This window comes from Fulmarus glacialis, unplaced genomic scaffold, assembly GCF_000690835.1.
Source record: "Fulmarus glacialis isolate BGI_N327 unplaced genomic scaffold, ASM69083v1 scaffold32946, whole genome shotgun sequence".
In the NCBI taxonomy this organism is placed as follows: Eukaryota; Metazoa; Chordata; class Aves; order Procellariiformes; family Procellariidae; genus Fulmarus; species Fulmarus glacialis.
Window position 1 is genome coordinate 1,625 of NW_009220579.1, and position 15,173 is coordinate 16,797.

General features: G+C 36.2%; 1 protein-coding gene across 1 annotated transcript in view; it reads right to left on the minus strand.

Moving 5' to 3' along the window:
- Window positions 1-15,173, minus strand: part of NUP107 (nucleoporin 107kDa) — a 31,229-nt gene that overhangs the window by 564 nt on the left and 15,492 nt on the right. The window contains exons 11-26 of the mRNA XM_009580817.1: window positions 15,158-15,173; window positions 12,914-13,004; window positions 11,108-11,184; window positions 10,513-10,572; window positions 8,969-9,114; window positions 8,816-8,864; window positions 7,604-7,673; window positions 7,043-7,161; window positions 5,322-5,360; window positions 4,805-4,955; window positions 3,671-3,777; window positions 2,572-2,674; window positions 2,236-2,396; window positions 1,859-1,984; window positions 959-1,072; window positions 501-668 (exon numbers count right to left, since the gene is read on the minus strand). The exon at window positions 15,158-15,173 is cut by the window's right edge and continues 119 nt beyond it. Of these exons, the coding sequence (XP_009579112.1) occupies window positions 501-668; window positions 959-1,072; window positions 1,859-1,984; window positions 2,236-2,396; window positions 2,572-2,674; window positions 3,671-3,777; window positions 4,805-4,955; window positions 5,322-5,360; window positions 7,043-7,161; window positions 7,604-7,673; window positions 8,816-8,864; window positions 8,969-9,114; window positions 10,513-10,572; window positions 11,108-11,184; window positions 12,914-13,004; window positions 15,158-15,173 (1,597 nt within the window). The remainder of the gene's footprint in view (window positions 1-500; window positions 669-958; window positions 1,073-1,858; window positions 1,985-2,235; window positions 2,397-2,571; window positions 2,675-3,670; window positions 3,778-4,804; window positions 4,956-5,321; window positions 5,361-7,042; window positions 7,162-7,603; window positions 7,674-8,815; window positions 8,865-8,968; window positions 9,115-10,512; window positions 10,573-11,107; window positions 11,185-12,913; window positions 13,005-15,157) is intronic.

Consider the following 15,173-nt stretch of genomic DNA (forward strand, 5'->3'; position numbering starts at 1 on the left):
AGTGTTGTGGTTTAGGTTTCTTGGTTGCGGGTTGTTTGTTTTTTTTTTTTTCAGTGGCGAAGTTTTTTCTTCTGTTGTTTTTCAGACTTTTGGAGGGTGAGAAAGTTAGGTAAACCAAGTGCTCCAAAACAAAACCTGCTTATGCAATGTTCTGAGATGTAATGGAAATAAAAAAAAAAAAAAAAAAAATCAATTACAATTCTACAGTTCAACTTATTTCAGTTCAATAGATTCCATCCAAAAATTAGTAACTGCACTACTCAGAAGAACTGCTTGTCAAAACATTGGCATCATCTTCAGCGTTTCAAAGTTCACTCTTTGATTCCTTAAGTCAGCATACAAGGAAACCCTTTACTACTGCAGTGAATGGGAAGAGATGAAGAAACTTATGATGTTAAGGAACATATGGCATCTTCCTCTCTATATAGAAGCTTCTTCCGCAGTCAACCCACAGAGCTCTTAAATGGAAGCTAAGCTGTCTGCAGCTCTCAATAACTCACCGTATAAAGCTTGTGTCGCTCAGAAGCAACCGTGTCAGCCAGTCGTAGGCACTCCTGATATTGTCCAGTACTATGTAACACTGTGTGCAGTAAAAAGCACATCATTGGCAGACACAGCTTTCGCAGCAAAATCATCTGGTGTGTTCGTTCAGGGTCATCCTCGGCATCCTTACCATAGCAAAATAATATATTAGTGTTATGAACACTTACCTTTAAAAGGCAACTCAGCATAACCACATAATTAGCAGTGTCACAGGCAAAAAACTGGACTAACCAGCCTAGACTGGACTGCCAGATCCGATTTATACAGTAACTGAACAGGAAGCAATCTGTAACTGGTCACAGCAAGGGCAGAGTGAATTATAACAGAGTAAACAGAAGCACATAAAGATGACAAAGGTACAGCCGGGTACAATCTGGCTTTGTGGTCTACGCCGTGATATAAAAATTCATTTTACCTCTCTAACATCAACCATCCATCCTCCATCAACAAACAGCAACACATTGTACATCTTCTCTTTCACATCAGCTGTAAGAGCATCCAAGAGGCCTTTCCAAATACCATAGTCCATCTGGCAAAGAAACAAAAAATAAACTACTGCAGAACACGATAGTTGGACTAGATGATCGTTGAAGGTCCCTTCCAACCCAAACCGTTCTGTGATTCTGTAATTTCCAAGGCTATTTTAACACAGACTCTTGCCCTAGCATGCAACAGCCAGTGCAGCTGTAACTTGAATCAGAATCTTCAGCCAACTGCCAAAACCTAAAAGCCTGCTGCTAACATCCTTGCGTAATTCCCTGTCCAGAGAGTCAGACAGGTTGTTCAGCAGCAGTCGAAGCCACTAGAGGAAGATAATTTTAAACAATTTATTCTGCCATGCTTATATAACAAATACTTGTATAAACTGAATACAGTGCATTCATACTGGCCAGACATGCAAAAAGAACTTTTGGCAAAACAAACAGAACTGCAGCATCTTTTAGAGAAGAAAATGTGATAAATACAAGAATACAAGACAGCCTTCTGTCCAGGGAAGAGTTAATAGCAAAATCAAGTACCCAGATTTATTAATAACACTGACAATCAACACATTATAATGAATATTTACTATTACAGTGTACAATATTATATGCAAAGCTGAGTCATACAAGAATCACGCATGAGAATTTATTGTGCAGTGGCATTACTATTCTATCTCACACTCCCTCTTTTCAACATAAAAATAGAGTAATTTATAATAGAGTTCTTAAGCAATATGAATTAGCAGACTTCTACTCTGTTTCACTAAACTAAGACTGCCTCCTAAGCAAGAACATAAATGTTTATAGTAAATAACAACTTGAACTTTACCTACCTCGTACTTCTTTTCTTTATGTTCATGGGCCACTTTTTCAGTGAAACTTGCTTGTGGTAACAAAGAAGGCTTCCGTGGAGCCGAGTTCATGTGTTTAAACCATTCATTGAAGGTTTCGTGGGCTTCCTGGATTGCATTGGAAACAGTGTTTTGACATTTTTGACTCATTTATACAATTACAAGAACGTTATTAAATGCACAAAAGCCAAAAGTTTCTTTTAAGTATAAAAAGAACCTCACTATTTTGTAAACTCAGCTATAGTGCATCCAGGAATCACAAGTTAAATCAAACGGACAAAGCTTAAAGTTTCACCACCAAGGCAAAGCCACCATTATTTCTATGTAATAACTTGGAACACAGCACATTCGAAACTCACCAAATATGCCCGAATACATAAATGTTCCCGTATAGCATTGTCATCTTCAGCTGGAAGTGGAGTATCCATTCCCTGTTCTTCCCATTGGTTATATATTTCTGCTATAGAGTCTTGGGGAATCTTCACAAACACATCTTTTGCAGCTTCATGTTTCTTGGATGCTATGAGAATGTGAAATGAGTATCAACAACTTTGCAATTTCCATACTTTATTTTTATAAACTGACAAACTCATGCTTTTTAATAGACTATATTCAAAGTTATATCAAATGTAGTGCCAAGAGCCAATGAGAACAAAAACATTTAAAAAGTCTACAATATTTGTGAAGTTTAGTACCCAAGAACTTCCTCATGATTGCATTGCTTTGCTTAAGTGCTTCTGCCCTCTGTGCAGGATCAAATACGAGCCAGTCAATTACATCTATTTTCAGCTGGTCCGCCTGTAAAAACCAACATATAGATTCACTAACATTTCAAGCATACAGCTGATGTTAGACACATTAAATTTGGTCAATGAAATACACAAGTTTCTAGAGATCTAGCATTATGACATACTAACAAGGATCGCTTTATTCACAACTTTAGTATCAAAAGCTTAGAAAACAATCTCTGCAATCTAGAATCATTCAAAAATCCATTTCTAAGTATTTCCAAGATATTCAGACTAATGGATGAGCACCAGCTCTCAAAAATTTTTATGGATTACCATGCATCTTCCTCAAACTTTAATACGAACACACTGTACAAACATGGTTTATGGAGCCCTCGCTACAATCTTCAGGGGTGCAATCAGCCTGCAACCACAGTTTTCCAACTCTTGCGTTAGACAAACTACCTATTTGGCTTGGAGAGTTTAAACTTTGTACTGAACAGCAAAAAAAATTGCCACAAGTTTGCAAACTCTCAGTTGCCTTCTAAACAGTATTTTGAAAGCAAGCTATTAATAGTACCTCACTGTCACTAATGTACTGAGTTGGACCCAACCAACACTCAATAGTGATGACAAGGAAACTGTCAGTAAAGGCAATGTCTGTCATAGCTAGAATATGTCACTTGAGCACGTAATAAGGTACGTGTGAGATCCAAAGTGTTAATCCTCATAATTCTTAGAAGCTACAATAAATATCCTACTCTCAGCTACAACGTATTTTGTAATAGTCATTTCATGGGCTTTATCTTCACTTATTGTTTGCATACAGACATGCTGCTGAGCAACATATACCACAGCCCAGAAGATCAAGGAGATGTAGAAACAGTTATGAAGTTATGAATTCGTGCAATTAACTCCTCACTTGATCGCATGGAAAGTGCATTTCCCTCACAGGCTTTTTCAAGGCAATTTCCACCATCGTTGAAAGAGAAGTACGGATCATATATGGTATAAGACACTATAGTTGATTGCAAACTGGAATATCTGCCCTATGAAGTATACTCACCTCTGTTGTGCCTGTATCTAACATATAGTCATGGTGACTGAATTCACCAGCATCCTTCTTGCGGATGTTTTCAACAACAGTTTTTGTTATGGTTGCAACATCCAGACCTAGATTAAAAGAGAACCACGTAACAGCGGTCACGAATTCAAACTTGCCACAAAATGAATTTCAGACTCCAGTTGTTGATCTCGTTCCTTACTACTAGTAATTCTTATCAGTCTGTTCACACTCACATTGTCAAGACTAAATTATAAGCTTTTGAGATACATAATTTGTTGCAGGTATTTTAGAAGAACAATATTTGAGATAACAGAGAATATCAAACATAAGAATAAGACAACTAACAAGTTTTTCAGTCTGTGCTGGGGACCAGCATATAGATATGTTTGCTAAGACCACTGATTCCTACAATTCTGATGGCAAGACTATGGTTTGACAGGAACGTACCACGAAAAGCTCAGAGTAGTTCTTTTACAGATGCTGAAGCAGGATGTTTTATTTTTGAAATCTTAGCCAAGTTTTTAAAAGAAAATGACTAAAAAATGATTGAAGAAAAGTTAGATACTTAATTCTGCAGTAAATCTATTTCTTTGTGAATTTTGAGTGGCACAGAGGCCTTGTCAAACAATGGACAGTGGGCTGCTTCATGTAGTTGCTTTTAGTTTGATGTATAGGCCTGAAAGGAAGCTTACAATTAATGCAAGCAACCCACCATGGTTAAGAAAGAGCACTATAAATAGGACAAAAAACTTAAGATACTCAAAACCTTCCTAAATCCACAAACAGGTATATATTTTTATAATTAGTCTTCTGAAATAATACGATCATGTCAAGCTTCAGAGCATATATTTGAGACAGGCAGCTGGCATTTACTTCCTGCTGTGTTTGGACGCAATCCAGAAGCAGAAGTGATATTTAGTTTAATTCAGAAAGAATTGCAATTCCACGTTAGTTAAAAACCACAATATTCCTACTTGAAGAAGTGATCAGCAAATTAATTTCATTTAGTTGAAACATGAAGAGACACAGGAAGGAAACAATATCATCTTCATAGCTAGGTCTTGCATTAAAAACTACTGAAAGACAAAATAATCCAGGATATAAAATGATAATTTAAATATCAGCATATCTCACCTGCATCTTTTGCTAGTTCAAGGCAGTGGTGGCGCTGATCACTTTCAGTAACATCTTCGAGAAATAAAGCATACTGAGCAACAGCTAGCTCTGGAGGCAAGTGGCTAACATAAAATGCTATTAAATCTGTGTGCTTCTCAGATATCAGCCGCTGCAGAATAAGAAGTAAATATTTAGAAAAACATACTATATTCCTGTGTGTAAACATATAAGTGCGTTTATACTTCTGTAAAAACATGTTTTATATAAAAATGTAAATGTGTAACAGATTTCTGATTATTTTGTTCTGATATAGGAAGATTCCACTTCTCAGCTTCTAAACAAGGATCAATAAAACTCTCTTATGTAAGCACTGATGACAGAAATTCTGCATATTAGGCAAGCTTCCATGTATCTCTTGAGAAGAGAGCATTAACTGCATCATAGCTCTTTCCACCCTGCAACCTTAAGTCTCCTTTCTTCCTCCTTTACATCTAAATTACATCAAAGAAATTAAACTGTATTTTTGAAAGCTTACCTGAATGTAGGTCTTTAGGACTTCAACAGAAACTTCCTCCTTATTGGAAACAAATATAAATTAAATTTTAAATCAGATGGGCGGGGGGGGGAAAGAAAAAAAAAAAAAAGATACTTCATAGGCTACCACTATTACACAGACACAATGTTATTTGCTCATCCCTGCTTCAGTAATCTACACATTCAAACAAGCTCAGCTGGAAGAACTGTTTCTTTCGGAGGGTGATTAAAAAAATATGTCTTCTGATTCAAAGATTTAGTGTTCCAAGGATTTTCTTTTTCTGCAACTGGATAATATAGCTTTTGGTCTAACTGGAAAGTTAACTTTTTAAATTGTTTTTCAAATATTTCCATTTTACTGTATTTTTTTTATTAATAAATAAAATGTCAGGTAAACAGACGACTATCGCAGTGTGCTCCATGCACTGTTGTATTATGGAAAATTCTAATGTTCCTATGTACAGGGTATAAATATCACCTGGTTCATCTGTAATAGTCTATACTAAACAACCAAAGTATAGTCCGAGCACCTGAGACTGCTTTAGCTAAGACTCAAGTGTTTGTTACTGTGAAGAACTACCATTTTAGTTTTATATGTGTAAATGAAGTTAGAGATCTTCATCTAAGCATATACCTATATGAATTGTACTCAAACATCAAATAAGGAACATCATAAAGGCTTGCACAACTGCCTTTTCCCTCTGAGGTCTACTGAGGATTGATCGAGTAATCTTCCAGTAAATTCACCTACTCCAAAACTGTACAGGCAGTAATCAACAGTTACTCACAATCCCACAATGGAATTTATGCAGGAAATTGCACCTTTTTTGTCTCCTCTGTTAAACATATGCTAATGACTAGTTCTACCATTCTTAGCTTAAAGACCTACTCTATCAAATTTTGAGTCTGGCTAAAAGATGTATATGTATACACACACACACACACACACACACACACAACTTCCTCTTAATTAGCTAAATGTTAACTGACTTCAAAATAAATTTCAACAAGGGAATGAAGCAATGATTAGAGGCATGAAAAAACATAATAACTCAGAGCTGTATTTAAATCATCTAATGAAAACACGTTTGTCTTTCGCCACAATAGGTTACATTCAGAAACTTATTTGATACGTAAGCGCTTCTAAATTTTAAAACAGTAGAAAAGGAGAGCTTCTAATCACTTGTGATTGCCTCAGAAAAGAGTAACTGCAGTTATGTGACCCACCTGCATATTTAGCATAAATAGGCTACGTAGCTAGTAGGCTATACTTAGTATATATTTGAGTATATATTTCATATATATAGATGGAAGTTTCAGCTAGTACCAATTACCTCAAGCAAAAACATGTATGAGCTTACAGCAATTCCAAGGACTGTGTATAAGATCAGGTTATATTCAAAGCATCTTAGCTGCTATGAATAAACCCAATATTGACGTTTGAGTCAGGTTCTTCTCTATAAAGGGCTTATGAGTAGAATCCATCATCCTCAAAAAGATAATTTTCAAGCTGAACTGGAGGGGAGGAGGATACTCTCTTCTAATTTTGACTGTTGTATTTAGGCTCTAAGATGAACAAATATACTATTTAAGCATGCAGCTCCTCATCAGCCTGGTAGTAATTTACCATCATTGTATGTAGTTTATATATTCACACACAAGCATTTCTACTTCAAAGGCTAGCTATTGCTATGACAACAAATCAAATACAAGTGAACTTACCTTAGTCTGCAGACCCAAAGTGCGGAAAAACAGAATAAGATGCGTCATGAAACGAAGGAGGTGTCCTGGGAGCACACTTCTGTCTTTGGAAAGCCATCTACTGAATTCTTCCATCAAACCTATAGCCACCAAGGAAATGTCGATATTAGCCATATCACAGAGAAAAAACACCTAAGAAATATTTCAAAATTGTGCATTTATTCAACAAATGTCATTTAACCTCAAAAGCCCAACAAAACAGAACAGCAAGAGTTTTGGAAAGATTTAGCTGTTTGGCTTAAATATCTCTGTATGTATTTTGTCATTTCGCAAAAAAAGTTATAGCAATAGTCTCACATATATTCTGACACATTTACATGATTTCAAGAGTTCTCTGAAAACTACCTTGTATGTCAAACTGCAGAAAGTCCCTACAGTTCTTGATTAAAGAAGCAGCTTAGCTGTTAGGTGGAGTTTGCCTACTGTGTGCTTCTAAAATCCATTCACATATAAGTTTCTGGAAAGGTCACTAGAAATAATGTTGTCAGTTGACATTTAAAAATCACTTAGAGAAAAGCTCACCATCCACATCTCCCAGTATAATGAATTTCTGAATCACGTGATAGTGTTCTTGATTCTCCTCTACAACCCTCTGGGGAGTGAAAAAGAAAGTTCAAACTTTGAATAAAGTCTTATAGCATAATGTATAAAGAAAGCAAACATAAATAAAGCAAAGGTTCCTTAGGGAAAAAAGCTTTCCTATTTCAAAAGGTATTCTGCATAAAGAGCAGGAGAAAAGGCACTTGCTATCTCAATGTCAAGTTACAAGAATATTGACAAACGGAAAGAAAGAACCAGAATATAGATCTGTGGAGTTAATATTTTCATGAATGAGATCCAAGATAGGGTTTTTTTGCTCTGAAGAGGAGAATAAATAACGATATTACAGAGAATAGATTCTACAAAGTCACAGAAGAAGCAACAATATGTATAAATCCTTAAAGAAAAGGCATGTGAAACTTACTTGAGGAGGAAGAGATTTTTTTTTTTGGTAGAGGAATTAATACGAGATACAATTTAAATGCACTTGTAAAGTTGCTATATGGTGAGGATTCCACTAGAAAGGCAAAGGCAGCTGGATGTATCTGTAAGCATCTGCATCAATCTGTAAGCTGTCTTTCAACATGTCTTTGTCTTAGCAATATGATAAGCGCTGTATGTCTACTCCATCAAATAAAGGTAAGTGTAGTTTCAATTTAATCTTTGCAAAATTAACATGTAAGTTATATATTCCATCTTAAATGAAGTAAGTATACAGGGTGTTAAAAGTAACAAACAAACACAGTCTGTTTAAGCAAATATGCTTTTAAATTTTCAAAGGCCTGTTTTGAAATATGTACACAAACCTCCTATAAAAGAAACTGAAACCTCCTATAAAGAAAACGGCATGTAATCAATCTTTGCACATTTTATCAAAGTGTTAAATAGGTGATTTACTCTGTCTGCTTTGTACGTCTGACAACACTTGAAAGTCAGCTATTTCTTTAGCACACCCAGCTAGTTTGGCAGATGTGGGGCAAGATAAAGCCTGTATCTTTTTCATCATTAAAAGGTGGCAGCATATAGAAAAATCTATTTGAATTGAGAAATTACACATTATAGAGGTAGAAAACCTACAATAAATCAGTCACTGTGCATATTTGAGCATTTCATTAAATAGTGTAGTAAAAGTAGAACCTTGTGAATACTTAAAAATGGTAAACAGTGAAGAGAAACACTGTAATTAATATGTACCTTTTTGTCTGTTGCCTGAAGTTCTTCAAAAACTTTTTCTGAAGTCCAGCTTCAAAGTAGGAGAGAAAAGGCAAAAAACATTACCTTGAATACTCCAAACATCATACAGGATCCTTTGTTGAGTGTAGGACCATAATTTTACTTAAAACTTACTTTGTTTCTAAATAATCTCTAGGGAGCTCTTCCATCTCCTCTGCAGTTATTACTGAGGTTCGTATTTCCTGCTCAACAAGAGTGTCCACCATGACCCTGAAATATGCCCAAACAGTATCTTCCCAGGTATCGCAAACTGGAAGAAGCTACATATTAAAAAAACAGAGCAAAAATTATCAAGAGATGGAGAACTATCAGAATCTGAACCAAGCAACTGTAATTTAGGATCAGATTTCCGGGCACCAAAGCAGCTTAATAACCATCTTGAACAGCAGCCCTTCCTTCATCAAAGCAGGATACAAAAAAACCTTTCACTGAATAGTGCTCTAGTTCCTTGATTATTTTATATCAAAGGTAGTCAATAGAAATTTTCCTATCGTCCTTCCAGAGGCAGCACCACTCTGGCACCATTCCCCCTCTTGTGTACCACCTCAGAAAACCAATCCAGATGAAGACTATCCACTTTTCTGCCCGATCAAAAAAATGCCTTACCGGTTTATGTCATAGTTGCACGAGTCACAGTGCAGTAGTGAGTGGTGAAGGGTAGGAAGAAGGGAGTACCGCTGCTGTGGTGATATAAAGAATTTTATACCCAGTTCTTCTCTGAATCTTTCTAGGCTCTTTCAGCAGTGAAACCCTGGGACAAGTTCCAGAGAAAACACTGCATTTCATGAAACACTTCTCTTACAGTAATTTTAAAATTACTGAATTTCACTGAAATTTCATTTCATTAAACGTCTCTTTGGTCTGTCACAAGAAGGCAAGTATCTTCTGTTCTATAAGTCTGTATAATTTTACAATGCCTTTTTTCCCCCGTAAAAGAACTAATTTTAAATTTCAATGAATAAAACCTGAAAACATTCCCCATTCCCCCTCTTTTTATTTTCCGAATTATCTTTATTTCTACTACATCATACCAAGATGGGCGGGCAGGGGTAGGAAATCAAGCTCCTCAAGTAGGAGCTTACCACTGATTATTATAACAGCAAGGAAACTTTTATGATAGTCTGCAATGTTCCTCGTTGTTCTTAAAAATAAAAAAAAATTTAAAAATTACTAGTTAGGAGTGGGAGAACACAAAATCATCTAGAGGATTAAAACTAATAAAAAGAGAGAACTACTTAAAGATAAAAGTGAGCAGTGAACAGAGTATAAAACCTATTGATAATGAAATTTGGGTACAGAATAATCTTTGGATATACCAACTCATCTATAAAATACTGTGCATGAGCAGGAAAGTGACTATATAAGCTCTTAAATAATACCAAACTAGAAAAGAACTAAAACAACAACATTAGAACTGTTTGTACTGAAAGTCAGCAGCAATAATACTAAGAAAAGTCTATTGTATATTTAATTAAGGCAGGTCAATCCTACAAAGAACATGTCTACTAAAGCAGCAATGTTTGCTATTGTCATGTTTACTAGATCTTTAAAAGTACAATAACCAGTAATTGCAGTATTTCTGCAATGATATCACTGTCACATATGAGAACAAAAATGCACAACTACCAAACACCACTTAATCAGGAGGTTTGACATACCTGTTTGAGATTTCCACTCAGTGCTGCATAGATTGCTCTCTCATACCTATTAAACTGCTCCTAAAATAAACAGTAAAAAAAATACAACTTTTAATTACAAAGCATATAAGTTTTCTAGTCACTTTACATTTTATTAGCGATTAATCCATTACAAAGTGTTCCATCTAACAGTTTCTAAGAAAAGCTGGAAAATCACAGGACACATGAGGAGTCAAAATAAGAATAGCAAGTGACGACTTCTTCACTGGTATCCCCTTGTAACTTACTGAACAATTTATATTGACCTGGAAAGAAAGCAACATTTTTCCTTTCCCATTCAATTAAGTCAAGATGAAAGTCAAAGTAAGTGTCAGCAGTTTCACTTTCAACCAAATAAAAAAAAGTCAGACATTTCCTAGGCCTGAAAAATTGGTGCTGATTAGGTAGATTTCTCACTACAAGACATAAATACGTTATTTCAGAAGTCCTCTTAGAAACATTAATTACAAATCCTATAAGCAGCAAACACAGAGGGGGTAGGTTTACTTAAAATGTTACAGAGTTCAGAAAAGTTCAAATTTATATATTAATAACAAGCAAATCAGCATTATGTTACCTCTTCAGCCATACGCCAACAACTTATTTTCCAAATGCACCTGTATGGATTCCCTTGAACAGGCTCCAGCTCTTTTCCTACATGCAAAGGATAATTTAAAAAAAAAAAAAAAAGGAAAAAAAAAAGAAAAAGGCGCGATTAAAAAAAAAGAAGAAACCAGTTACAAGGTAAAGCCTGTTTTCTGTTATTAACCCAATCTCAATCCCTTTGGAACTCTTCCCAAAGCATTTTGATGCTTTTGACTGGACTTCAAGGTGGCTCTTCTGGGAAGTTCGGTAAGCGCACGTCTTAAAGTCATAGTATTTTGAAAGTTTAGCTGCTATCTAGCTTTGAAAAAAATAATGGTTTTGACCATAACATATCTACAATGTTTACACTTGGAAAACACAAAGTTAAGATATAAAAATTCCTTTTCTCTTTAAGAAATACAAACTTCTAAAAAATGTCACTGCTTCAGTGTTGCTATTCTGTATGCATCTGCATGAGGGCATGCATCACGGAATTAAACCCCATATAACAGCAGGCTAGGTAGGCACACTCAAAACAAGGCCAGGACGCTGGTGAAGCATGAAGATAAAAGTAACAGGCTATCAGGATTTGAAAAGTAGGAAAGCATTGTGCCTTCCAGACCCAGCTATGCACAATACTTAGACACATTCTTAAATTCTTTGCTAAATCCTGCAATGTCCTGAGCATAAAGAGAAGAAAGGTACTGTGTTATAAATAGGACCGTGTGCAAGGAACCCCAGAACCAAGGAGAAAGGTAATTTAACAATTTCAAATATTTTAAAAGCATCTCTTTTTCCTGCATTTACATTTGCTGAACTCTAGTCCTACTATACCTTTCTGAAGCTGGATATAGAGTCCAGCTTTGAGTCTGTAAGCAACAAAATATTTGCTAGGTGGCACAAGTCAGATGTCCAGCAGGAGTAGGGAGGTGATCGTGCCCCTGTACTCGGCACTGGTGAGGCCGCACCTCGAATCCTGTGTTCAGTTTTGGGCCCCTCACTACAAGAAGGACATTGAGGTGCTGGAGCGTATCCAGAGAAGGGCAACGAAGCTGGTGAAGGGTCTGGAGCACAAGTCTTATGAGGAGCGGCTGAGGGAACTGGGACTGTTTAGCCTGGAGAAGAGGAGGCTGAGGGGAGACCTTATCGTGCTCTACAACTACCTGAAAGGAGGTTGTAGTGAGGTGGGGGTTGGTCTCTTCCGCCAAGTAACTAGCAATAGAACGAGAGGAAATGGCCTCAAGTTGCGCCAGGGCAGGTTTAGATTGGACATTAGGAAAAATGTCTTTATTGAAAGAGTGGTCAGGCCTTGGAACAGGCTGCCCAGGGAAGTGGTGGAGTCACCATCCCTGGAAGTATTTAAAAGACGTGTAGATGACGTGCTCAGGGACATGGTTTAGTGGGCATGGTGGTGTTGAGTTGATGGTTGGACTCGATGATCTCAGAGGTCTTTTCCAACCTTAATGATTCTACGATTCTATGTTGAGAAAATACAGACTGAAATATTATATGGAGGTGGAGAACTCCGGAACTCTGAGACATCTATTTCCTAGTGATTATGCTTGATTTTCAAAAACAAAGTGACTTTAGCATGTTAAATGGATTCAGTGAACTCATACCTTCAAGTAAAATAATTTCATATTAGTTTTTACACGTTCAACAGACATGGTAAAATATTTTAGATACAAAAAAGGCTCTTAAGATGAAAGAGTTATTTCTCTTTGCCACACACAGGTATTAAGAGAAAGTCCTCTGCCCTATTTTTACATCTGTCTCAAATGCACTTTGAAGTAGATACCTCCATTTATGTTAGGATCGTGATACAATTTCCATCCTTCCAAAGTTGCAGCTCTCCAGGCCTGACCACATCGTTTGCATAAGCGCTGTGCCTGAAAAATAATGGATTTTCTCAGCAATAGACTTGAAGGTAGGAAAACCACTAGCTTCTTCTTCAAAACTTTGAACATTATTGAAATAGTTAATTTGTGTAGAGATTCTACTGTGCAAAAAATAAGCACAAAGAATCTTAAACTCAAAACAACTGAAAGATTTCAAAGTAAATAAAATGTCATCAGTGTTTTTTTCACTAAAATTTTAGTTTTTCAGTCAGTATTTATGGCAATGTGAGAAATATGCTACAGTCATCTTCGCTAGCTTGAACAGCTGTTATGCATCCTTCTGATAAGTTTAGTTTAAGGTGTTGTCTTGTTGCTTAGATGTATAATCCATCTCTTCACGCAGTCATCTACTCTTCCACTTGATTCAGCCTTCCAAACCCCTCACGCACTTCTAAAAATAGCAATCCCACCTTTCCCATAATGATATTCAATAGTCTATGCACTAGCACAAACAGGTTTAATTCAAAGCTATTTTGAATAGTATGGAGAGTAGAACAGAAACTGTACAAAAAAAGCTTGCCTACAATTCTTCCAATCCTACACCCCTACAGAAAAAAAAAAAAAAAGTCAGCTAAAGATTATCTAATTAGTCTGACCAGTATTGTTCCAGGACTGACAAAACAGTATGAACAGTGAGAGAAATTGCAATATGCAGCATTGGTTTGTTTAGCCAAATTCTGTTCTTTTTACACTGGAAGGCTACAGATATTCAGCCATTTTGGGAATGGTGACAAACAGTAAATTTCAAGAATAGACAAGCAAGTTGTTCTAGCTTACCTGCTGTGTACTACCTATTATACGGTAAATCAACAGAAGTTCATTCTTAATTCAGAGTAAACTCAAAGTATTTTAACTTACTCTTCAGTAGCGAATAACCCACTTAATGCTTATCAGACAGTAGGGACATCACAGCAGCGACTGCAAAACAACTGATGCTGCAAATTTATATTCATATTGCCCTGAGGCAACACGCTCATGTGCCCATACTATCAGAAAATGAATAAATGTGCACCACAGTGGAACAGAATACTAGCAAGTAACCATATTCCTAAGTCTAAGGTCTTGGGCACATGAATCTCAAGTTCCATTTTTTTCCCCCATTACCAAATTTCATTGTATATAAGTAGAGCCTAGTATAAGGGAATCAGTTTCCCACTGAGACAACACCACAATAGAAGTATTTACACGATTAAATCCTGAAAGCCACTTCTCAACTGGGAGTTGTTATTCAGAACAGCTTTAGGACCGAAACTGCCTGGATGTTACTCAGCTAAGGATTAATGCAAAGTACACATATCATATATTCTCTCTAAGGTAGGGGAACAAGCAGACTTACAGTGAAAGAGTTAATGGAGGATAATAATGTGCTTTCTAGAATACTCAGATAAAGTCTAGCAGAGTTTTCACTGCTGAAGACCTTGCCAAACAGTAAAGGTAAGAAAAACAAAGGTAGAAAGCAAGAAAGAAAAGTTATTTTAACTAATAAGAGTAACCACTGTAAATAACTACATTTCTTCTGATGGCAGTACTAGCTTATAGAGCTGGTGCACTGGTTCCCAGTTCTCAGTCCTGGGACAAACCTGCAATGGTTTGTACAAGGTAAAAAAAATAGCACTGACTGTCTCCCTCAACTCCACTCAGATCCCAAGGGAACGTTAGAGGAGCAGAGCAAGTAAAGTTTGCTTAATTTAATGCTATTTCTAAGGACAGCATACATCAAACCTCTCTCTCTAGTTAAAATTGCAAGTGTGTTCCACTCATATATCTAGGAGGAAGCCTGTATGATAATCCACTGATTATCAGAGATGCAATTAGGAAGTTCTTTGAAACATTCTCTGTGTTTGTCTGGCAGTATTTAGTATCAAGCCACTACGGTAAAAAATTACTGTCAAACAACCCAAAAACTCAAAGATACAGCGTTTTTTTCATAACACCTATTCTACACTCAAAATTACTTAACTAAAATGCAAGATTTTATTAAAATAATAATTTAGCAGTCCATCACTGTCAGTATTGATAATAAATTGGAAATTAAATCACTACAAGCCAAATTTAAACAGACACTTTTTTCATTAGCTTTAATACAGATTTAAAGTAAGTTAAACTAGTTAACCAAGAAGGTACTATAACTTTCTGCAGCCTACCTCATCTGTCATTCCT